This window comes from Lupinus angustifolius, chromosome LG08 (genome assembly GCF_001865875.1).
Source record: "Lupinus angustifolius cultivar Tanjil chromosome LG08, LupAngTanjil_v1.0, whole genome shotgun sequence".
Taxonomy (NCBI): Eukaryota; Viridiplantae; Streptophyta; class Magnoliopsida; order Fabales; family Fabaceae; genus Lupinus; species Lupinus angustifolius.
This window is the reverse complement of record NC_032016.1, coordinates 7,754,624-7,779,509: the sequence shown is the minus strand read 5'-3', so window position 1 is coordinate 7,779,509 and position 24,886 is coordinate 7,754,624. Positions and strand designations below refer to the sequence as shown.

The 24,886-nt window shown below is 31.7% G+C and overlaps 3 protein-coding genes across 5 annotated transcripts; 2 read left to right on the top strand and 1 right to left on the bottom strand.

The window, feature by feature from the left end:
• On the top strand, window positions 1,125-2,160 carry LOC109354178 (2-hydroxyisoflavanone dehydratase-like). Its single transcript, XM_019596521.1, has one exon. It carries the CDS (start codon window positions 1,153-1,155, stop codon window positions 2,155-2,157), a length of 1,005 nt encoding a protein of 334 aa, XP_019452066.1. The 5' UTR covers window positions 1,125-1,152; the 3' UTR covers window positions 2,158-2,160.
• LOC109354932 (RAN GTPase-activating protein 2-like) lies at window positions 9,945-13,038 on the top strand. Of its 3 annotated transcripts, none has more exons than XM_019597763.1 (3): window positions 9,945-10,069; window positions 11,064-12,686; window positions 12,730-13,038. In XM_019597763.1, exon 2 carries the CDS (start codon window positions 11,075-11,077, stop codon window positions 12,668-12,670), a length of 1,596 nt encoding a protein of 531 aa, XP_019453308.1. In that variant the 5' UTR covers window positions 9,945-10,069; window positions 11,064-11,074; the 3' UTR covers window positions 12,671-12,686; window positions 12,730-13,038. The 3 variants fall into 3 exon arrangements, with proteins under 3 accessions (XP_019453308.1, XP_019453310.1, XP_019453309.1); XM_019597765.1 differs by having other exon boundaries at window positions 10,006-10,069; window positions 11,055-12,686; XM_019597764.1 differs by lacking the exon at window positions 9,945-10,069 and adding an exon at window positions 10,083-10,200.
• On the bottom strand, window positions 13,377-23,485 carry LOC109355051 (probable ATP-dependent DNA helicase CHR12). Its single transcript, XM_019597961.1, has 13 exons — window positions 23,174-23,485; window positions 22,513-22,666; window positions 20,985-21,049; window positions 20,325-20,513; window positions 19,743-19,892; window positions 18,463-18,852; window positions 17,799-18,058; window positions 17,442-17,663; window positions 16,949-17,156; window positions 16,724-16,877; window positions 15,227-15,832; window positions 13,675-14,382; window positions 13,377-13,640 (listed from the first exon to the last, which is right to left on the bottom strand). The coding sequence occupies exons 1-12, from the start codon at window positions 23,348-23,350 to the stop codon at window positions 13,676-13,678; spliced, it is 3,282 nt and encodes a 1,093-aa protein (XP_019453506.1). The 5' UTR covers window positions 23,351-23,485; the 3' UTR covers window positions 13,377-13,640; window position 13,675.

Here is a 24,886-nt window from a genome sequence, read left to right as displayed (position 1 = left end):
GAAGTTGTATGGAAGGAAAATTTTACCTATGAAAAATTAAATATTAAGAAATAGTGAGACATATAGTTAAAATGTTAACTTGTGACCAAAAATAAAATGAGTTAAAAAAGGAAGAAAAAAATGTTACCATTGATAAAGTTCAAGGATGTTTAAATCTGAAATTTGATTAAATTGGAGAAGGACACTTGAGAATGTAAGAGATGGAAGGTGGAAAGAAAAAGAAAAAATATGTGGATCTTCAATTTTTTTTTTTATTACCAAGAGTATTTCTTGTCCTTTTGAGTTAGAAATTAATTTTCTTCGGGGTTCTTAACTTTTTGGTTATCATAAGAATTTAGTGGAGTCTTACACAATTGTGGATTTTCAATTAACAAAATACGTATTAATTATGATTTAATTTTAAATAAAATTAATAAGCATCACCACCTCTAAAAGTAATTTTTAAATCCTCTGGGTTGTATCTAAAACATGTGCCTAACAACTATTATATCTAAAAATAAAGATACATGTATGTCCAATTTGTATGATGAGAACATTATGCAATAAATATAAAAATCAAGAAAGAGGAATAATAAAAGTTGACCAATAAACAAGCCCAATGAACATTAGGTAAATAAGATATTAACAATATAAAAAATGGGTAATATAACTTAGATGGAGTATAAATGGATCCTCCTCTTTATTTAAAAGTGACATATGAAAATGGGTAAATAAGATATTAACAATATAAAAAATTCTTAGATATGTATTAAATTGTGGATTACATCACGTGATGTGATTGCAATATTGTGGTTGATGTGACTACTGCAATCGCAACACACCGCATTGGTATCAAAAATATTTTTTATTCACAAAATAATTCACACTGCAACAGTCACAATCCACCTCACAATAACTGTAATGACCACATTTAACCATAACCACAACTATAATTGCAACTGCAACCATAATTTAAAACAAGCTATAACAATACATACAATATTACCAAACATTGAAACCCCTTCCATATTTTCTTGTAGGTTCATTCAAATGAGAATGTCTTGTTTGTTGGTCAGGTATCTATTATAAATGTTAGATCTCCAAGCCAAAGAAAATTCATGCCATCCCTAAGAAAAATATTTAACATCCATTTATGTTTTTGTGCCTTGAATAATGGAAATAAGTTCCTCACAACGCACCATCGTCAAAGAAATAAATCACAAGTCCTTTATCTATATCAGAATTTACAATGATGGCACTGTCGAAAGACCATCAGAATCAAAGTATGTGCCACCAATACTTGATGATTCACATCCTATACTCAATTCCAAAGACATCACTATCTCACAAAATCCCCTTGTTACTGCTCGCATCTACCTTCCAAAACTCACCAAATCCAATGATCAAAACCAACTTCAGAAACTTCCTATATTGGTGTACTTTCATGGTGGTGGATTCATCTTCGAATCTGCTTTCTCTCAAGTATTTGATAATTATTTCAAAACCTTTGTCCCTCTAGCAAATGTTATAGTTGTTTCTGTTGAATATAGGAGGGCTCCAGAATATCATCTTCCTGCATGCTATCATGATGCATGGTATGCACTCAACTGGGTCTGTTCTCATTCTACCGCTAACAAAAACCCTAATTATGTTGAGCCATGGTTGATCAACTATGGTGACTTCAACAGAGTTTTCATTGGTGGGGATAGTGCTGGTGGTAATATTACACATAACATTGCCCTTCGTGCTGGGGTTGAGGCTTTACCTGGTGGTGTTAAAATCTCAGGAGCTATTTTATCTCACCCATTCTTCTATAGTTCTTACCCAGTTGGATCTGATCATGACTATGGAGATGATGATCTTGCTTATGCAGTTTGGGACTTGATTTACCCATCTGCACCAGGTGGGATTGATAACCCTGTGTCTAACCCAGTGGATCCAGGTGCACCTAACTTAGCCACACTTGGGTGTTCTAAAATGATTGTATGTGTTGCTGGCAAAGATGATCTTAGAGGTAGAGGGGTTTGGTATTATGAGTGTGTGAAGAAAAGTGGCTGGCAAGGGAAAATTGAATTATTCGATGAGGAAAAAGAGGGTCATGATTATCATATCTTGAAACCAAAATCTAAGAATGCCCAGAAATTAATGAAGCTTTTAGTGTCTTTTCTAAATGAGTAGAACCAATCATTTTCACACATAGCAGCAAGTCGTTTTTAGTGGAAAAATAAGCACAAACGAATTATTGTACTCTGTGTGCTAGCATGGGCAAGCTATTCTACCAAATGTATCACAAAATTATCATCAAATAATCACAAGATATGAGCTTCTATGAAAGAATGTCTTTTCACACATATTTAAAAATTCATATATATTTATCTTTTAATTTTTATTATTCAAATAAAATTTAATAGTTTATATTAATTGTTCTTATTATTTAAAATTGCAACCAAGTGTTCTTACTGAATTGGTATATATGTATATATATTCGCCAATATTCATATTATTCGTCTTGAACCGACATATGTTGATTCAATTGGTATATATTTGATTCTCCTTAAGTAAAATCTCGGATTCGAGTCATGTGGATAAAAAATACTCGTTGGGAGAGAGTTAGCCCCACATACTTATGGATATTCTCAGCTCGAACAAAATTACCTCTAGTGCAATGATAACTCTCGAAAACCAAAAATATATTATCCACCTCCAAACTTCATGAGTCACAACCCATGATTATATATATATATATATATGAAGTGACTAAGATAAGAATTTTATAAATTTTTTACGAACAATAAATTTGAATCTTATAATTAAGATTAAAAAATAGTTAATGGTCATAATCATTTCTTTTACTATTGAGAGCTCAAATAAGATATAATTGTCTATATTAATCATTTTCATTTCTCACCGATAACAATTGTTTTTACATAATTCATTTCCTATATATATAAGATGAATTTTTTTATATAAAGTAATTTATTGTAATTCTTATATTGTTAAAAAAAATTAATCAAATAAATGGTTGAATTGAGTACATTCAATGAACTTATTAAATATATCTATCAAAGTACACTAGATCCTAGAGAAAAATATGTATGTAAGAATGATGTAAAAGTTTTTTAGGTTGTAGATATTATATTTCATTCATTTTCCATCATAATTGACTCTTAAATAAAAGTAATATAAATAGACGGTGAATAATATATTGATTGTGTATGAATTTTTATATTGTCGGTAGATAGATATTACAATTATATAAATATAAAATACATTCAATACTGCATTGACTATATAGAATAAAATAATTTCATGATAAACTACATTAGTACTCATTGAATATTAAAAGATAAAAATATATATCAACAGTATATAAGATTTATACATTATCACTACATAATCTACCATTCATATTTAATGATTTAATATCATTGTTTATTCAATAAAATAATACAAATAAATAATTAATGACAACTAAATGTGTAAAATGTTTATACTAAAAGTGTATAGATAATACATTAACATTAAAATTAGCCTAAAAGGGAGAAATACAGTTATTTAAGAGAATATTGAAACGCCCATACTTTATCTCTCATAATTTTATCAATTGTGTTAATTGATGGGAGGGAGAAATATACTATTGAGTTATTAACTATTTTTTACCCATGTTTTTTTGTATATATTTTTTACGCACATCTTCTCTCCTATAATTTATGTCATATCATGTACTATAAGTTATGATTGGTCAAAAAATACTTAATAATAAATTTAATTTAAAAACATTTTTCAACTAATTACAATCTCATGACACTCATTTGGATGAGTATATCTGTTGTCCCACACTTTATGTCACTCCATCTACTATGAGCTTATGATTGGTTAGAAAAATATTTAATAATTAAATTTTAACTTAAACATATTTTTTCTGACCAATCACATGCCCATGGGACATGGAGTGGCACAAAGTGTGGGACAACAGATGTGTATCTCTCATTCGGGTACAACAAATGTGCACCCGTTAATACTAATGTTGTGAAATCTAAGCCAAACGTCAAACCGGAAAAAAGTCCAGTATTAGGTTCTACTGTTTAAACAGTTAAATCGTCCAGTCAGACCGTGTCATTTCATATATAATTAATAACTTTAATATAAATATATAAATGTAAAATTTTATATAATTATATAATTATACTGAAGTAATATATTTGTATCTTTTTAGACTAGAGTATAACAAAAGATTAAAGTAGTGCTTCATTTTTAAAATTTTAAGTAACCATCCCATTTACTTCTCAGATTATTCTGGTTTAATCGGATTTAACACGATCAGACTGAAATTTCACTATTTAAAAGCGGTCCAACACTTGTTCGGTTAAGACTACAAACCAGAATTGTTTTCGATTCCATTCAGTGGTTGAACCAGTTGGACTGTTCGGCCCGTTCCCACAATGCTGGTTAATATATGAGTTTAAGTTTGTAAAAATATTTTTCATGTATTTTATGTTATAAATATATTCATATTTAATTATACAGTTTAATTGACATACATTTAGAAATATATAATTTTAGTTTCCTAAAACACATAGTTTTAGTTTTTAATATTTTTTTAGGGTAGAAATCTACCTACTTACTCTCCATAATACCCATAAATTATAGGAAAATCCAATGGTTTGAATTAGTGAGTATACCTAAATTATTAACTATCCATAAAATTTGTGGTTAGGATGATGAATAAATTTAAAAAACTTATTCTTGAAGTAAGTGAATTCTCATCCACGAAATGGAGCCGTGGATAGTCAAGTGAAATCCACGAAAAAATTTGATCTATAAACAACATCATTGTGGTAAAGGCTATAATGCCAAAGAAATCATTATCGCAGAGCATAGAGGAGAAGTCATAAGTGTCTATACTGTAAAATCGACTTTGGTAATACCATGAATAACACATAGTAGGGCAGCCCAATACACCAACAACTCCCATCATGTGAAATGGGTTCAATGTCTAATTATGAAACTCTTAGATGGAGGATAATGATATAGACGTGTCATACTGTCATTTCTTGACATATCATCAAGATTTTTATATTTAATTTATTCCAATTGTTGAATGAATATATGTTCATAGACAAGTCATATTATAACACGAGTCCATAGTTAAAAAATATTCCTTTATAGTAAAATAAATAATAATATATAATACATTTTTAATTATATCATATAAGTCAAGAACAATAATGCAATAGTTAAAAATTAACCATGTCTCTGTATTCTTTTTTTGAATTATTTATAGAATATTTTTAATCTTTGTTAAAACATGCATTATATAAGTTTAGTATCAACTTTTTTTTTAAGTAAAAAGATGATTGCTACTTTTTTTGAATTTCTTATGCAAGTAAAAAATTAAATATTAAGATTTTATTTATAAAAAATCCTTAAATCACTCTAGTGAAGAGGAGCTCTTTAAAATTCCTATGTTCAAGAAAAAGTGAAGATTAATGTGATTGTAAAATTTGAATTTGAAATCAATGTTATTAATAGATTATCGGTTATGAATTTGGTTAGAGTATTGGTATAGTGGTAAAGTAGTTTAATTAATGGTTCATTGATTAAATCATCTATCAATGAAGTTAAATATACATATTTTATACTAACATTAATGTTGAAAAATCAATAAAGAACACAACAACTTTTATTTATACAATTTGTTAAAACAAAAATTGTATTACTTGATAGTATAATGTGTTTTAGAAGTATAATAAAAATGTATTAGTTGTGTGATTGATCCTCATATTAACATTTTGGTAAAATAAGTCATTTTTATTAAGAAATAATTTGAAATAAAACTCACTGATATGACTGGTACAGTTCAACTGAAAATCAGTTAATATAATAGTTAGTTTTTAACATATATAATTGGATGATTAATATAATTGTTATAATATACATGTATTAAAGTTGATTCATCAGTAGAATAGACCAATATGAAACGTTTTTTATAACACTGAATGAAATTATATATGTAGGTTTAATTTGGTTACTTATTGAGTTTACTTTAAAGAGTGGTATCAACTATCAAGTTTGAACCTGTCAGTTCATCAGTTTTTCCATCCGGTGGTAGTGACGTCAAGCTCAATTATTATGGAGGGCAAATAAGTAAATTGTGTGAATTTAGATTTGGATATTAATAAATGAATAAATAATAATTCACCAACTCATATAAATTTATCAAATTATATTTTAAATTGTCCATGAATCTATTTTTAATTTGACCTAAAAATACATTCGAAGAAAATCATCATTTTAAAGGTCACAACTTTAATAAAGCATTTTGTAAATTACTTTTAAAACAATTTAAAAAATATTTTTTTTAAATACTTTTAAAAAATGTTTTTGAACTTTAAAAAATATAATTTTTGCAGCATGTTATAAGCATTCGTTGTTTAAAGTTCTAGGTGTAAAGTTTTTAACGTGTATATTTATATGTGTTATGTATTTAAGAACAATATTTTCATGTTAACTTTGTTTGCCTGCCCTATCATCAATCTTACCATCATATGAGCAATTAAATCCATTAATTTTAATGGGCGATTTAATTTTTTTTATTTTGCTGGATAATTTTGCCACCTCAAATTAGGGGTAGGTAAAGAGGACCCGCCTCTACCCACTTAACATTTGATCTAGGTTCATATTCAAAAAATAATTCGACCAACATTTAAGATTGAGTAAAGAACAACCCTTATCTAACCTATGCTCACCCTAACCTATAATAATTGTCTGTATATAATGTAAATGTAGTCCTACAAAGAAAAATGATACATGTTCTAATGGAGGAAATTTGAGGCTTAATGTCAAAATATGAGATTTGTTTATAATACATTTCTTAATAATAAAAAATATGTTATATTTAAAATTCTATATGCAAAAATATATTATTAATGTATCATTCATCATTCATATATTAAATTAGACTTGTAATTAAAAATCGTACATTGATGGTGCAAGATTCTTTACTTTCTCACAAGATATGAATTTTTTTGATTTATGTGTATAATCCCATCACCTTAATAGTTGTGGACGCTTGTGGCAGGTGGCAATATTGCACATAACATTGCCATACGTGCTGCGGGCGAGCCTTTACATGGCCGTGTTAAAATACTAATGCTAAATGATGATTTTTTGTATTTCAAATCAATTAAAATATGTTATTTAATTAATTTTTATAAAAATAAAAATTAATATTTTTATATTACTTAATATAATTTTATTAAATAAAAACATAAAACAATATTTTTTTTGGGACAAACAATGGGTTCTTCTGACCCACCCTTACTTCATTGGTTCATACCCAGTTGGGACTGACAATGTTGAAGGGCATGCTACTAATTCTTCCCATAAGGCTTGGAAGTTTGTCTACCCTAGGTGGCAGTGACGAATCTAACACTTAGAGATAGAGTGCATAACATAAATTAAAATTAAAATAATAAATATTATCAATTATAAAAAAATGAAAATATTGATATCAAAATTACAAAATTTAAATATATTTAGTCAAATAAAGTATATATTTCATAACTAATCACTATGTGATTTCACATTTTGAAATTATTGAAAGATATTTACTTCTTTGTCAATGTTGTTGTATACTTCTCACTAAATATAAGTCATTAGATAGTTATTCTCATTCATGCATCTTCCATTCGATTAGACACTCTATTTTTTATAATTTTCATAGTTGAAAAAACTCTTTTTAAAATTGTATTGTTAACTTCAAAAGAAGATAAATTAATGGGGAAACAATGTGTCTTTCACCTCCAACCAACTTATCTTAAGATTATTTATTCATTTCAAACAAGCATATTCAACAATGTTATGCATATCAATGATGTAAATCTCAAGTTGTTTATCAAACATCATAAAATCAATTGAACAAGAAAATCATGTTGAGAAAACTTTACAAATTCAATCAGTTTTGTCTTATCAAAACTAGAGAAAAAAGTCAGATAGACTCAAACAAGACATACAAAGAAGCAATTGAGTATTTCTCTTGGATATCCGATTGTGAAGTTCCTCGATTGTATATCTATAATATTATAAAATAATTCAATACAATAATGATTATTTATTTTTCATCAAGCATGTCATGTCATTTACTAAAAAATAAATTTTGAGCTTGTAGAAGTATAAGTAAGAGTGTAATATAAATGCAATGCTTAAATATTTATATACAGTCACCAAATAATCTAACATTTATTTAAATTACTTTTATTTTAAGAGTGAATGATAATTAAATATAAATGATAAATAATGTAATAATAATGTATAGAACTCATAAACTTTCAAGATATATATTATTTCTCTATAAATAATATAGATTTTTTTTTCAAAAAAGTTTCAAGGTGTGCATTGTCAAGAATAGTGAGTGGCAAGGGAAATTTGAATACCATGAAGACCAAGAAGAGGGTCATGTTTATCATTTGTTCGATCCACAATGTGAGATTGCTTATAAATTGATCAAACGCATTGCTTCTTTTATTCGAGAGTAGAACAACTTCTTTTGCTTCATTATTCTGTTTTTCGTTCTTTCTTTTTTTGAACAATAATACAACTATGTTATTTTGCATGTAGCGTGAAGAGGTTAAATAGACGACCATGCAAGTCTTTGTTTTGATGTAAAAAAAATTAGACACCAAATGTCTTACTTCATGTTTTACTATATGCACAAGGGATTTATGATTGACTAAAATTAGACATCAAATTGCTATTAGAGTGCCACTTTGTTTGGATATTTAATTTGTGAAAAAACTTGTTTCAAAATTTAAAAAACAAGAGATGATTTCTTACACTATGATAGACTAATATAATCCAAACATGTGGCTATAATAACCTGAATGTAACATAGAAAATCTGTTTTGGTTGGATTTGAATTTCCTTAATTTCAAATAATGGATTCAAGCTCCTATTTGGTATAAGTGATATACAAACTTGATAAATTTTAGAATTATCTTATATATAAAAGATGTACAACACTAAAAGGCAAATAACTCATATAAATGTTAAGAAGATATTTTTGAATCGAGGTTGATACAAATTTAGGATACCCATAATCTAATAGGTTCATTTTTAAAACTATTGCATTTGAGATGAGATTCAGGATTGAGTAAGCAAAAACCCGATTACCATTCACCCATTCTTATTACTAGACCTAAATTTTTCAATATAAAAATTTCACTATTTAAATTTATATACACACCACACTAGGTAGATGGAAGATGAATATCATTCCACTAACTAAAACAAATGTAACATTAGAGAGATAAAACATGATAAATATATATGGGTAATATTAATATAATTTACTCTTTTAATTAATATTTAATACTTATTGAATTAAAGTAGACACTTGGAGTAACTTCATCCTATAACATGTAAGAGTAAAGACTTTATTAATGGAGAGACAAATACCATACAATAACACATAAAACATAATATATAATAAAATTTTATTATTTTATTTATTATGAAATCATTTTTTTTTGTTATTGAAAATATGAGAAAAAATAACCACTTGCATTTCCATTAACAGAGACGATCCTTATTCGAGAGATAAGGTCAAGAAAACCCAGCAAAAAAATGTCCAACTTTATTTTTGATTAATAAATAAAATAAATTTGTTCATTTAATTTAATAAATAAATAATGGCAATAATCATTCCACAAAATACAAAGGCCTTAAATAAAAGAGGAGAATACATTACCACAAAGTGTGCCACTCCATTTAACACATATTGTAATTGATTGAAAAAATATATTTAAATTACAAAATTAAATATTTGACCAATCATAAATAGTGGTATACTCAGGTACACTCTTTTATGGGACAGTAGATGTCCATCCATAAAAGAGCCGTTGTACCTAAAAAAAGAAAAGCACTTTTATAGTTTTATTTTTGTTTATTGTTTATTTTAATTTTGATTCATTGCTGTTTTCAGATTTTGCCTCCACAATCCAAATTCTGTGTATACTGAGCCAGTTAGCAGTTACCATTATATGTATTCCGTTTAGTGCAAACTGCAGAGTATATCAACATTCAATTAGAGGTACCCTTTCTCATTTCTAGGGTTTTATCTTTTTCACTCTCTCGTTTATTAATTTTGTCTCTATTGCCTTTTAACTTTTCGTTTAAAGTTGTTGACTTTGCGTTCTTTCATAAGATCTGTTGCATTTTAAGGTTAAAGCTAAGATCTTTTGTTGGCATTGTTTTGATTCGTGACTGAAACAAATTATTTGTAATACATGAAATGTTTTGCTATGCTGTTTTTGTAGATTCCTTAACCCTTACTTGTCTTTTCATCATGCTGTGTAGTTTCACTTTGTTTAATTTAGTTTTTTTATTTGTTACAAGAACATGTTATGATTGAAATGGAAATAAATATACCCTACTTTATGATTAATGTATTGTGTATATATGACATTTGTTATAGCAATTACTTCTTGGATTAGGTTTCTGTTGTCCTTTTTCCGTCTCCTATTTCATGTCATGCTTTGCAGAATATTCCTTTTTTATACATTCAATTCAATATTCATCTGTTAAATTTATATTTATGCCCTCAAGAATAGCTTTCATTAGTGTTACATTTGGAGAGAGGAAGCTTTAATAACATTAACAAGTGACTTGAATGATGTAGATATAGTTCTTTCCCTCCACTCTAATTTTTCCATTTTCACTTTGCATGGCTTGAAAAATGTTTTTATTGTCTGTTTGTATAAGCATAAAATGTGAATCTCAAAAAGTTATTTTTTGTGAAAGCTGAATTTCGGTTATCCCTTTATATAAATGTTTAGTAAACGCCAAACAGATAAGCATATAAATATCAGAAAATTTGTAACTTATTTACTTATAAAAAAAGTGTATTTTTAAGAAGAAAAAAATCTCTCTTTGACAATAGCTAATGCCATGATTGGAGATACCAATCCATGGATGCCTCTGCATTACATTTGCTTTGTGTAATACATTTGCATGAACTAATTCTGTACTCTTATTCTCTCAAAATATTCCATGTATAGGAACTACTTACATGATAGTTCTTGTAGGTTTCATTGCAATGGAGCTGAATTCACAGCACAAACCTTTTTCAATCAAATTATGGCCTCCTAGTCAGAACACTAGACAGACGCTTGTGGAGAGAATTACCAACAATCTGACAACTAAATCTATTTTCGCAGAGAAGTATGGAACTTTGGACAAGGAGGAGGCTGAAGAGAATGCTAAAAGAATTGAAGATGTGGCTTTTGATGCTGCAAACCTATTCTATGATAAAGAGCCAGATGGTGATGGAGGTTCTGCAGTCCAGCTTTATGCCAAAGAATGTAGTAAGCTCCTTCTAGAAGTTCTTAAAAGAGGACCAAGTAAAAAGGATAACGGAGAAGTGGTGGCGACATCCGATGATACCACTGCACCCCATGTATCTATTTTTGATATATCTAAAGGTCAAAGGGCCTTCATTGAAGCAGATGAGGCACATGAACTTTTAAAGCCATTAAAGGAGCCAGGAAATACTTTCACCAAGATATGCTTCAGCAACAGAAGTTTTGGAGTAGGAGCAGCGCTAGTTGCTCAGACTATTCTCGTTTCTCTAAAGGACCAGCTGAAAGAAGTAGATCTATCAGATTTTATTGCTGGAAGACCAGAAGCAGAAGCTCTTGATGTCATGAATATATTCTCAGCTGCTCTTGAGGGTAGTGCCTTGAAGTATTTAAACCTTTCTGACAATGCTTTAGGTGAGAAAGGTGTTAGAGCATTTGGAGCACTGTTGAAATCACAGAATTGCTTGGAGGAGCTTTATTTGATGAATGATGGAATCTCAAAGGAAGCTGCTAGAGCAGTTAGCGACTTGATTCCTTCCACAGAAAAGCTCAAAGTTCTTCATTTTCATAATAATATGACTGGAGATGAAGGGGCACTAGCTATTGCCGAGGTTGTTAAGCGTTCTCATTTTTTGGAGGATTTTCGTTGTTCCTCCACAAGGATAGGTGCTGAAGGTGGAGTTGCCTTGTCCGATGCTTTAGGGAATTGTGCCGGTATCAAGAAGCTTGATTTGCGAGACAACATGTTTGGTGTAGAGGGTGGGATTTCTCTGAGTAAAGCTCTTACCAAGCACGCAGAGTTAAGAGAGATATACCTGAGCTACCTGAACTTGGAAGATGAAGGCATAATTGCCATAGTCAATGCTCTTAAGGAATCAGCTCCTCACCTCGAAGTCTTGGAGATGAATGGAAATGACATTACAGCTGATGCTGTTCCTGCAATAGCAGCATGCCTAGAAGCAAAGCAATCTCTTGTGAAGTTGATTCTTGCTGAAAATGAACTCAAAGATGAAGGCACCATTCAATTAAGTAAGGTTCTAGAAGGACGTATCCAGTTAAAGGAAATTGATCTAAGTTCCAACCAAATAAGTTGGGAAGGGGCTCAAAAATTGGCTCTGTCTGTGGTGCAGAAGGCTGGTTTCAAATTTCTGAATATTAATGGGAACTTTATTTCCGATGAGGGCATTGATGAGTTGGTGGATATATTTAAGAACTCTCCTGACAGGCTTGGTCCATTGGATGATAATGACCCTGATGGAAAAGACGATGATGAAGCAGAAGGTAGTGAGGATGAACTGGAATCCAAAATGAAGAACCTTGCCGTTGATGATTGAACCGGAGCAGTTGCAATCTACTTTCACCTTCTGTTGTACAAACAGCAGTGAAATAGATGTCTAGACCATTTTATTCCTAGTGGTTATATGCATTTTAGGCACAGCATCCAATCATTTAGGGTATGAACTGTCTGGATTAGGTATGATAATCTTGTTTTCAATGTAATAGACCTTGTAACCTATGCTGTTTGTTTTTTATGCTTTAGACTTTTACCTATGATTCTGCTTCTAGGATTTATACTCAGCCATCTACATGTAATGGATCTTTCCCTTCTGGCTTCAATATGAACGATGGAGCTAAATTCCATTTGTATTTTCGCGTGTTCTTCTCAAGGCAACCTGATTACTCGAATATAACCCATTCCACTGTCTGTCTTCATCCTCATTCCACTTCTCATAATCATCATGTTTCCTTCATTTTATGATGACTATAAGTCTCACATCTTGGTTCATTTATGCAAGTCTCAGTGATAATGCTATCTCATTTTAACAGAAGTTTTGAAGAAAATTATGCTTGTCTAAAGTTTCAAAATTTCAGATTATCTTCATTACAACTATAACATGTATTGGTCCGAGTGGAAGAGTGTAGATTCATGTGTAAGAAAAAACATGGTTGTGGGGCTCCCCAATCTAATGTTTGATAATATTTGAAGAGATTAGTTTTTAGTCAAAAGAGAATAATAGCATAACAATAGATCCAAGCCGTTTTAATATTTTAATGAAGAGGTAAATCACCAACACATACAAACCAATAGTTTGAAATGGTTTAGAATGGATGTAAAGTATGTATACTATTGTTAATTATCCATGGAGCTCCATTGCTTAATCAACTAGAAGGAAGCATGTAAATGAACCAGTACTATAATAAGTTCGCCAGTATAATCATTTTTCAATGATAGCAAATCTACCAACGGCTCCCGACAAGCTCGCAACTACAAGCAGAATACAATATCAACAGTTCTGTGCAGAAATCTAGCAGCCATGATTTAATAGTTTGAACTCAGATCAGTTCCAGTTTGCTCTTCCATTTGAATTCTGCCCTCTACTATCAGATGATGAACCTTGGCCAAGATAGTTTGATCTCTTCTTTTTGTGAGTATTCCAAGATAACATGTTCTGATTCAGACCATTTCCTCTGACATCATCGTACGCATGAGAACTTGTTCCTTCATGCTTGAGTCTCTTTGAAGCTGGCATCACATAAGAACTATCTTCACTTGTTCTCTCCTCTGCCATGGGGCCGAAACTTTCCGTCCTTAACTCTAAAAACCTTTCTTCTGCCCCTGAATTATCGCTGGCTTGTACAATGCTGTCAGATCGGAATTGATCTCTTCTTTTCCCTTTAACCGAAAGATTTGATATGTCTACCCCACTCTCCACAGCTTTCGCCCATTGTAGATCACTTAATGTATCTGCATATACCACATCTTTTCTTTTCCGCTTTCCAGTAACACTAGTACTGTTGAAAGCTTTGGCCTTATCATCGTTATTAAGTGGAGAGTACACCCAATCTGGCAATTCATGCTCATCCATGAGACGGGATCTGTACTTCTCCTTTTGCCTTCTATCTTCATCCATTTTTTCAAACAGCCAAAATTCCTCGTCTGATCGGGCTGCAAGGCGGTTAATTTCTCTCTCACTAGGTACATCTGTACCAAGTGAGTTGGTACCTCTACGCATAATCTCCTCTAACATTTCTCTCCTGTCTTGGGCTGCACAAATAAAATTACCCCGTGTTCAAAAGTATTCATTTTTTAGAAAATATGACCTAAGGAGATTACATGTTTGATCATCACAGTGGCATGGAAAACTGTAAAGAGTCAAGTTAAAATTTTAAATGCTAACTTGGACATGATTCCTTTTTTGAATTGTCCATTCTTCATGGAATGTTTTTGCGATACATGCTTTGGAAATTCTAATCTCTTACCGCAATCTCAAAGCAATCCGAAAATTTGAAGTTAATACTATTACGAACACAAGAGTCATCTCAACTAGTTGACTAATTCTAATAACAAATACTCAAAATGATGATAATGAAAAAAATGGAAGTTTAGAGGAGAATTCAGTAAAAATGGGTGTGGCGGGTTTTCAGTACACATTTACAAATAAAATGGGTCTGAATTTTTCACCCCCATTTTAACCCTTTACCATAAAAGATAGCATTTTATGACACTAAGGATGTAACTTTCATATTGACATGTAATGGGATGGGACTGTCAAATAGACAGAATATATAATTTAAGGATAATTTGTCCATAAGATTAAGAGTCCGCTACAAGCACCAATAATGAAACCTGTGACTGAGATACCACTTCCAAATTTTGTTTATAGCTTAGGTCACAGTTTATCACACAAAAGTAATACTATGCATGAGAGTTGTTAAAGGAAAGTTTCAAAGAACAAACAGCAATTTGTTGGCATAATGCATGCACTGAAGCTGTGAATAAAATAACCCTTTTTGTTTCAACATGCAAAAGAAATATCCATCTTTTACCAAAACATAGCTATATTAATAGATATTCCCAGGACTAAGCACAAGCATCAAGAACTACAAACCTGTTGAGGTTGTGTTGAAAAGTCCTGCCTGAATGACTTTGGCATCAATGCCCATCTTTTGTTTTGCCCGCTCCAAAATCACCTCTTCAATTGATCCTACGCTAACCAACACAAATACCCTAACTTCCTTTTTTTGTCCAATACGATGTGCTCGATCCTCAGCTTGTTGATCCATCTGGGGATTCCAATCGCTGTCAAAGATTATAACGGTATCTGCTGTTTGTAAGTTCAAACCAAGACCTCCAGCACGGGTGCTCAAGAGAAACATAAAGTACGGGGAGTCAGGAGCATTAAATTGCCGTAGTAGAGAGCCTCTTTCCTCAGTTTTTGTTGAGCCATCAAGTCTAAGATACTTAAAATCATGAAGTTGCAAGTATATTTCAAGAACGTCCATGAGTCGAGTCATTTGTGAGAAAAGGAGGACTCTGTGGCCAGCTCTACGAAGTTTTGGGAGCAGACGGTCAAGAAGTTCAAACTTGCCTGATGCTCTGACAATCTCTTCCTTACGTCTATACATATCATAATCTCCCACGAAGAGGTAGGGATGGTTACAACATTTTCTAAGTTGCATTGTTAAGTTCTGTAGACTTTTTGATCTTCTAGAACCTACAAATTGTTCCATATTTAGTAAAAAGTTTGTAACTCAAGTTCTACAAAATCAGGTAAACGTACAAGGATCTAAAAATAAGTTGATGTAGAAAGATAAACAACAACCAAGCCTTAATCCCAGCAGGTGGGGTCAACTACATGAAGTTAGAAAGAAGGGTTGTTGTCCTTCTTAATGAAAGGAAGACACAATGACACATGACATAAACAACACTTGATTGCAAACCATATGTTGGACTAATAAATAATCATAGTTTGCCAATTCATAACAAAGTTGCCTTAAGGAATGGATCCTCTCGTGTATTTTCTTGTCAAATGGATATTATCATGTGGGGGAGAGAGATAGACACAAAGATCATAAGAGAAATTTCACAAATCTTTACTGGGCCTACTAATAAAATCTGTTTCTATCTCTCTCTTCCACATAAAAAATGAATAAGAGGATCCTTTGTCATTGCAAACCGATAAGGGATGGATCACCTCATATAGTTCTTCAAATGACAATGACAATATCATATGAAGAACTGAAGACAGGCACAAAGAGTTCCACAAAATTTGTCAGGGTTGCATCACTGTTGCTCAGTTTAGCCTTTTTATGGAAAAAAGTTACATAACAGGACTCATTCCCCAACTGGTAAAACATAACAATAAGGAATTAATATGCAACCAAAGGGATAATAGGCTTTGTTTACTACCCAAAAGATGGGATAAACTGATTCATAATCATATTGAAAATACAACCAAGTTCATGGGTTTTGTGAACCAACCAACAGCGGTGTGAACTGGGAAATAGATACAATCAAAAGTATTTTAGGTAAAAACTGCATTTCTATGAGGTTAAAGGGAGAAGTGGGTTAAAGTATAATAGGAAAACAAGTAGTAGATACAAACCATTGTCTAAGCCAACTCTGCCTACATCAGTAACTTGTTGATAATATACTTTTTGCCAGGCTGACATATCACATTTGAGTATCACCTGAGATTTCTGAGGAAGATATTTTTCCACCTCATCCTTTTTCCTTCTTAGTATGAAGGGCCTTATTACCTAAGTAAATGAAAACACATCAGAAAGAAGTTGAAAAGATAAGAACTCAAAACTAGAAGATAGAAGCCAACCTGATGTAAACGCCGAATGATCAATAGCTGTTCTTCATCTGTAAGAGACACATCAACTCGGTCTGAAAAGGGTGCATTAAACCACTCCTCAAAATTCTGAACTGAGTTAAAAATGTTTGGAAGGAGAAAATTAAGCAGGGACCACAATTCCTGCAAACTGTTCTGAATTGGGGTACCAGTCAACAGAAGTCTGCGTTGGATGTGATAGCTGCACACAAGTAAACTATAAATTAGAGAAGAGAAGAGCTAAATCACCAGAAGGGTGGTAACACACTGTCAGGTAATGAATTTTGTTGACTATTGACTGTACTATGCACATCCTTTTAAGGCTACTCCAATTTGCTTTCATCATATATTTTCTTTAGTTCAGTACAGCCATCAGGCTGTCTAGTATTTTTCTGAATAAAATAGAAGGATACCATAACCAAGAGTTTAGGGAAGTAAACATATTAAAAATCAGTGGGTCATCAGTATTGGTCACGTCGAATCATACCCCCCAGAGTCCAGGGTTCTTGCTAGAGCAGACTCATGATTCTTCAACCGATGCCCTTCATCCACAATCAAGTAGTGCCAGTGAATTTTCTTGAGAACAGCTTTATCTCTCATTATAAGATCATAGTGTGTTAACAGAACATTAAACTTCCCCTCCCCCAACAATTCTTCCTTCATTGCTTTCCTCTCTTCAAGCCGTCCATCATAAAGAATGGCTTTAATGCTGAATCAGAACGAAAACAAATAATGTGAAAGTGAAAATGATGGCAGAATTCACATATAAAGAGAAAATTCTTCCCCTTCGCCCTGCCAGGAGAGCTGTGGAGGAAATAATTTACAACGTCTGTGTGGGACATACCTAGGAGCCCATGTCGCGAATTCATGGACCCAATTTGGCAAAACAGCCTTTGGAGCAACAATCATGTGGGGACCTGCCACACCTTTGTATTCGATAAGATATGCTATCAGCGAAATAGTTTGTATGGTCTTCCCAAGCCCCATTTCATCAGCCAAAATTCCATTTAAGTTGTTATTAAACAAAGAAAGCATCCACTGGAGCCCTTCTATCTGGTATTGTCTTAACTCTCCACCTTGAAGAGAAGATGGTTGCTCAGTTACCTATAAACAATTTTGTTATATTTCTGGGACACGACATTCCAGAAGCAACTAATGAAGAATGCTTTTATTTTCTCTAAATAAAATAAGAAACTGAGTAAGACAAAGAGAGAAGATTACAATGAATTTGGAGGATAAGGAATCCCCCTAAACATAAGAGCTTGACACAAAAAGGAAAAGAAAACAGAAAATATCAATGGAGCAAGGCTGCCAAATCCCTCAACATATTGTAATGATCTCCCCTTAAAAAGACCATGTAATTTACACAAATGTCTAACCTTATCCCAAATCAGATGTTACAGAAAATGAACAATAAATAAAAACTTTATCAGAGTCAACAATTTGTGAAGAAAAACCTCGGTGCATTTAAGTCCGGGAAACAAATTAAAGTGATTCAAGGTACCTACCTTTTCTTCAATTGAATGTATGGCAGAAATATATTGCCGCTGACCTTCAAGTAAATCACTAGAATCGTCGTTATGATCAGAATCTATCACATCTTCATCTAGAGGAGATTCCTTAGAAATCCCATTCTTTGAAGTGTCTGACTCAGGTAATTCAGCTTCAGAATCTTCCAAGGGTTCAATACCATCTGAACGTTTGGAGTCCTTTTGACGTTGAACAGCTGCTCCTAAATTTACAAGTAGTTTATTTGTTTCTTCAAGAAGCAAAGTTAATCTTTCATTCTTGCTCTCTTTCACCATTCTCATGTAAGCTTCTTGATCATCAGCCTTTAAGGCTTGGAATCTCAATTTCTCTGCTCGTGATGCCCGTTGTCTTTGCCTTCCATGCCATGCCTGCAAAATTATTTATTAAAATTCATAAGCCATACTCAATCAATGATAAATTATCTTTCAAAACACAAAGATGAGCAACAATATAAACTAAAATTACACATAAACTGTCTAGGAAATTAATAAGACACTCAAATTCTAATATTCTTCATATTTTGCAAATAAACAAAGGTCTAACGAGAAAGAGTAAGAACTCCATCAACTAACCAGTACAATCATTAACCATTGAGGCATATATACCCTCTATTATTGAAAGAACATAAACATTCACTTCAGAGTTGAAAATACTCTGATTATATATAATTACAGCCCTTGAAATTTACTTCTGTGAGACTGCAACCCTCGTTTATCTCTTTTTCTTTCCCTATCTTAACCTCATTCCTTTAAAAATCCTTCATGCATATTAGTTACTAGCATTTTCAACTCATATCATTATGTCCAAATCATAAGTTGCCTTGAATGTTCTCTATGCCCCTTGCTTCTTCTTTGAGAACTCCCCTTGACTTATCTCTCTCTCATGACATGTTTATGCCTCTCATCTATCCACATCATTGAACTGCGTTCCACCACTACGGTACTAGCTCAATGAATTCTAACAATCAAAAACCATTTGGTTGAGACTTCAGAATATAACACAACACTAATGTCATGGAAACAGAACAACTTAGGAGACACTAAGGGAGAGAGAGAGAGAGAGAGCTATATCAAGTATGAAACTACTACTTTTAATGAAATTTACTGGGTTCAATTAAATAAAAAGCTCTTGAAGTCCATATATAAGTTATACAAGCATACCACCAGCGTACTTAATTCTCTTTGAGAAGTTAATAAGAACTTCTAATTCTAACAGGCCAAAACTTGTTTACAAATTTATAAATCTGTTTCCCACATACCTGGACACCGTCGTTCCTTTGTTTTCTCCGCTTCAAAGAAGCTTGGATTTGTAGTTGGAACTCACGGACAGTATTAAGTATTTCTGCAAAAAATCTTCTTTTTCTAGTCTCTATGTGATTTTTTTCCTCCTCTTCTAATCTTGATAATCTCTGCATATGAGGATTGTATGAGTTAAGCAGTACAGAGAACTTCATTCCATATTCAGATACTGTAAAGTCATGCATAGACCATGAAAACGAAATGGACCACTGCACTAGATATTTGCCAGTCCAGCTACAACAGTTGAAATTCTAAATAAATTTACATTCCCTTATCCCTTCTTATAATGCACACGTGAAAATGTGTGCATGTCATGTTGTTCATTTTCCTTTCTTTCAAGAAAGATTGATAAATAACTTCCAAAGTATGAGATATTGAATACAAGAAAGACTGTTGCATCCTTTCTATGACTTACAAACAGATAATAATGGATTTTTCTAGCCAAAGAATATGAGAAAACCATTGTCTGAGCCTAAAACCAATTAAAAGACTTGATCTATAAGTGAAGGGCAGTAATTGATTAATAAAAAATAGAAAATCACCTCAGCGTCCCGTTTCTTCCTTAGTTGATCATCAGCATCCGTAGCAAATGGATCTCCAACGCCATACAGAGGACGTTGTAATCTCATCATGCCCCAATCAAACAATTGTTTGTCAGAATATGCACATTTCACATTGAGCCAGTACTCAGAACTCACAGAAGACCGAACTTTCGACTGCAACTCTGCTAGCTGCCAGAAAAGAGTCCTTGCCAACAAGGACACAATTCATGTCATTTCTCAGTAGCAAATGATCCAAGCGAACATAAAAGTTCAACTAATTTCCACACTAGAAGTTATTCTTTTGTCACTTTCATATAATAATGAGGAAACAACAAAGGTTATGCATCTCTAGAATGTTTGCTTTATTATACTTGGTCAAACTTCAGGGGTAAATAAAAAACAGAATAATACCTTTCTGTTTTATATCTACAGAAAACAATTCTGTCCAGTGTCTAATATAATAGTAAAACCTATTGATGAAAATATTTCATCTCCCATAAGGGAAGGATAATTAAGTGTCATACTAACACTAAAGACAATTCATAGTTCAACTTGTGAAAGTTAGAAATGACCTGAAGTTCGCTAAGCATTAAATTTAGACATGACTCATAATACACTAATCGTTAAGGTAAGATTTAGGGAATCAGGTGTCAATTTTACCTTTAGTCCATAAAGTTCAAGGAGGCATTTCGTCTGCAGGTCCTCTCCTCTGCTTGAAGGCAATTCTGGTTTAACATAGTAACAGAATTCTTCAGAAAAATAGTCAACACTCATACATAAAGAGCACTCTCATTAAATGGATATGTTCATGTGAAGAGACAGCATATTCAGAAATATCTCAAAGATGATTTTTGTCACTTTAATGCAGTTTCCAGACTGATTACTTGGTTTCAAAAGGATACTCCCTCCAATTAATAGTCCAACAACGTTACCAAAATATAAGGGGGTTAGGAGAAATATAAAGTGTTGTCTTGTGATGCCTGATACAATTGCAAAGGCGTTGAAGTGGGCTGAGTTGATTAATGATGCAGTGAAGCGGCCATTTCTTCTTGAAATGGATGATGTACTGAAGCAACTGATTCAACCGTGTCATTAAAGTTTCTATAAAAATCCAGTGATGGAGATGAGAGAAGTAATTATAAAAATGAGATATAGTGATGATCTGAGTTGCTTTGCTAGTAGTTGGGACCTAATAGACTTAGGAGACTTGTTTCATTATTTAGACATGTGCCTTTATGACTTAACTAGCAATTAATTGGGATTGGAATTATATTATTGTGTTTCTGTTATTGTCTGCTAGAGTCCGTCTTAAAATCAATTGACATTCAGTGAGTAGGCCAACAAGTATATAAGCCACACTCCAAGAATTGAGGTAGGTAATGTGAAACTTCCAACATCCCCTCTCCACAGGAACCTGCTGGACCAAGCGATACACAAAGGAAATGATGAAAATCCTGGAATAGCAGAAATGGACTATATAGGCTCTAATATGAACTTGAAACTAAATAATGAATGACTTGGTTTTTATTGATGGTTTGTAAATGTATTTATATACATCACCGGAGAATCAATAACCTAATGTTTAGGGATAAGAATAAGATAAGCAAACTAATGTACAACATAATCATATCAAATCATAATTATATCATGATGGTAATATCCGATATATATCTCAACTTTGTTTATTTGGATACCTTATGTTTTTAATCCATTGTCAATATTGTCAATATACCATTACTTAATCTGTATTTAAATCTTCTTTTTAGATGAATTTTTATTATACGAATCATTTTAGACTTTTTTTTAAATACCACATCATTTCAATGATAGGGCCACATTGCCTCATTGCACCAAGTGATGTGACTCGAGGGCTTGCTTGACACCTCAAACCACTTTTGGCCTCTTAATACAAATATAAACAAGCAGCCATTCTCACCCTTTACCACATAATATTTTTGAAACATGCTGTAATTCAAGCTACTTCAGTATACGGGCTTGCACAAGCTATGCCTGAAAAGATCATTAGTCGTGGAACAACATTATGCAAGCATATCAATCAATGGAACAAATATGACAGATGCATATACAAATTAAACCTAACTTATATACCATGTTTACATTATGACAAGCATAAATAAATCTATAGAATACATAAGGAGGCATTTCTTTTGTACTAAATTTTGTTAACCTTCAAGTTGTTTTAGTCGATGTTGAATCTGACTTTGATAACGGTTTTCCCTTGCTTTCGCCAGTTTGAAACCTGATGCACAATTTGGGCGTTGCTTTGATAGTGCATCTTCAAGATCTGTAATTAAATCATCTTTAGAATCTCCTACTTTGTCCTGCACAATGATTAATGAACAATAGCAACATCATTGTAACAGTTTTGATCAGAACTTTTAGATTATATGCAAAAACTGTGGTGGCATACAAATGACAAAAAGGATAATCTAGAATCAAACAACAATAAAATGTGCAGTAAGGTAGACAACAACATCAGGTGTAATTGAACATAAGTACTAGCTGGCAATTGCACGAGGAAGAGTACAAAACGTGAGAAAACACACTTATCCATTGAATTGGAACAACAAAACAATCCTAAGCTTTAACATACATAAAAAAAACCTCATGTACCATATGGACATAGGATCCAATCAGTAAAATAAACATAAAAATCCTGAATTTTCTACATGTAATAAGCCACAAAAAGTGAAGGAAATTAGCAAAATCGACAGAAAAATAGAAATAAAAAAGGAAATTGAATAGAACCCATGAAACCCAATTAGCCAAAAACAATGAGCAACATAAAATTAAGCGGAGAAATTGAGAGAATGAAGAAAAAGAGGTACAGTGAGTGGTGTATTGTGATAGATGGTTGAAACGGAGTTAAGGAGATGAGGTGGAAGAGGGAGATTTCGAGAGAGGAAATTAACGGCAGAGATGAGAGTCTTAGCTTCATGGATGTAGCCATTGTTATCACCATCGTTGTTTTCATGTTCATTCTTCTCTTGTTGCTCGATTACCATGGCGGGAGAGAATGAAAACGTGGCAACGGTCCCTTTTATTCTTAATATTTGATTTGATTTGAAACGAAGGAGAAATTGAATTGAATTGATTTGTGAATTGTGATAGATAGTTAGTAGTACTTGGTGCAGCCACACGAACCAAACCAGTTCTCTCTCTTCTCTTCCCTTAGATTTATTGGGGATCCTTCATTTATTTATTATTATGCTTATATAATATTTATACTTATTTTTAAAGATTTATACATGATCAATAAATTATTTAATAGATGACACAATAATGTATATAAAGTCATATATTGTTACTATATAGTATTAAATATTTAATTTTTATATATTAGGACTAAAAACAAAAATTGATGTTATATGAGGAAGTACTCAAACTTGGGTACATATCTGATGTGCCACACTTTGTGCCATGAGTTTGTGATTGGTCAGAAAAATAGAAAAAATATATTTAAGTTAAAATTTAATTATTAAATATTTTTCTGACCAATCACAAGCGCATGGCACATGGAATGGCACAAAGTGTGGGACAGCAAATGTGCTCCCCTCAAACTTACAATTAACCCCCTTTTCTTCTCCATGTTTATGTATATTTTGCACTAACAACAAATAGACGTGAATGTGGAGATAAGAGAAACAAGGTGGAATGTCCAATTTTAAGTTGAAAAATGTGGTTTCAAGTTGCATTAATGTATTAGTGCTGATTACTACATAACACATATTTCTTACAATTTTAAGAAGTAATTTATAATGTGTAAATTTTCATTACTCTTATTATTTTATTGTCATTATCTACTACTAGTATGGTTATATACAAAAGTGTCTATTCCCCACATTCTTTTTTATGATGTAAAATATTCAAGTTTTATATATTTTATTTTGAAGAATTATAATATATTTTTGTATTGAGTGTACTTTATATTATATTTTTTAGATATAATTTTTATTTTATTATAATGTTCAACTTAAAGTGAGAGAGATGTTTAATATGTTGGTGATGATTACATACATATGAGTATTTGATTTTTTTGTATAAATTAAAAAATTGTTAAGGACAAAATAAGAAAGTGAAATTACACCATAGTAGTAGTTATACCATATTATATCTATACAATATATTAAGGGAAAACATGGTGTAACCACCATGATGTAATTTAACTTTCTTATTTTGCCATTAAACTTTTTAATTTATACAAAAAAATCATATAATCATTTATAACCATCACTAATATATTAATCACCACTCTAACATTAAAATAAAACAAAAAATATATAATATAAAATATCTACAATAAAAAATACAATATAAAGTATAATTAATATAAAGAATATTCTAATTCTTCAAAATAAAATATATAAAATTTGAATAATTGACATCGTAAAAATACGAATCTAGACTATCAACACCAATATGTATAAATAAATATATATAGTATAGATTATACAATAACTTAAAAAAACATTATGATTGTACATAGCAAGAAATTAGGTTGTTGTTATTTTGTTAATACTTATAAAATATTTCATTTTTCT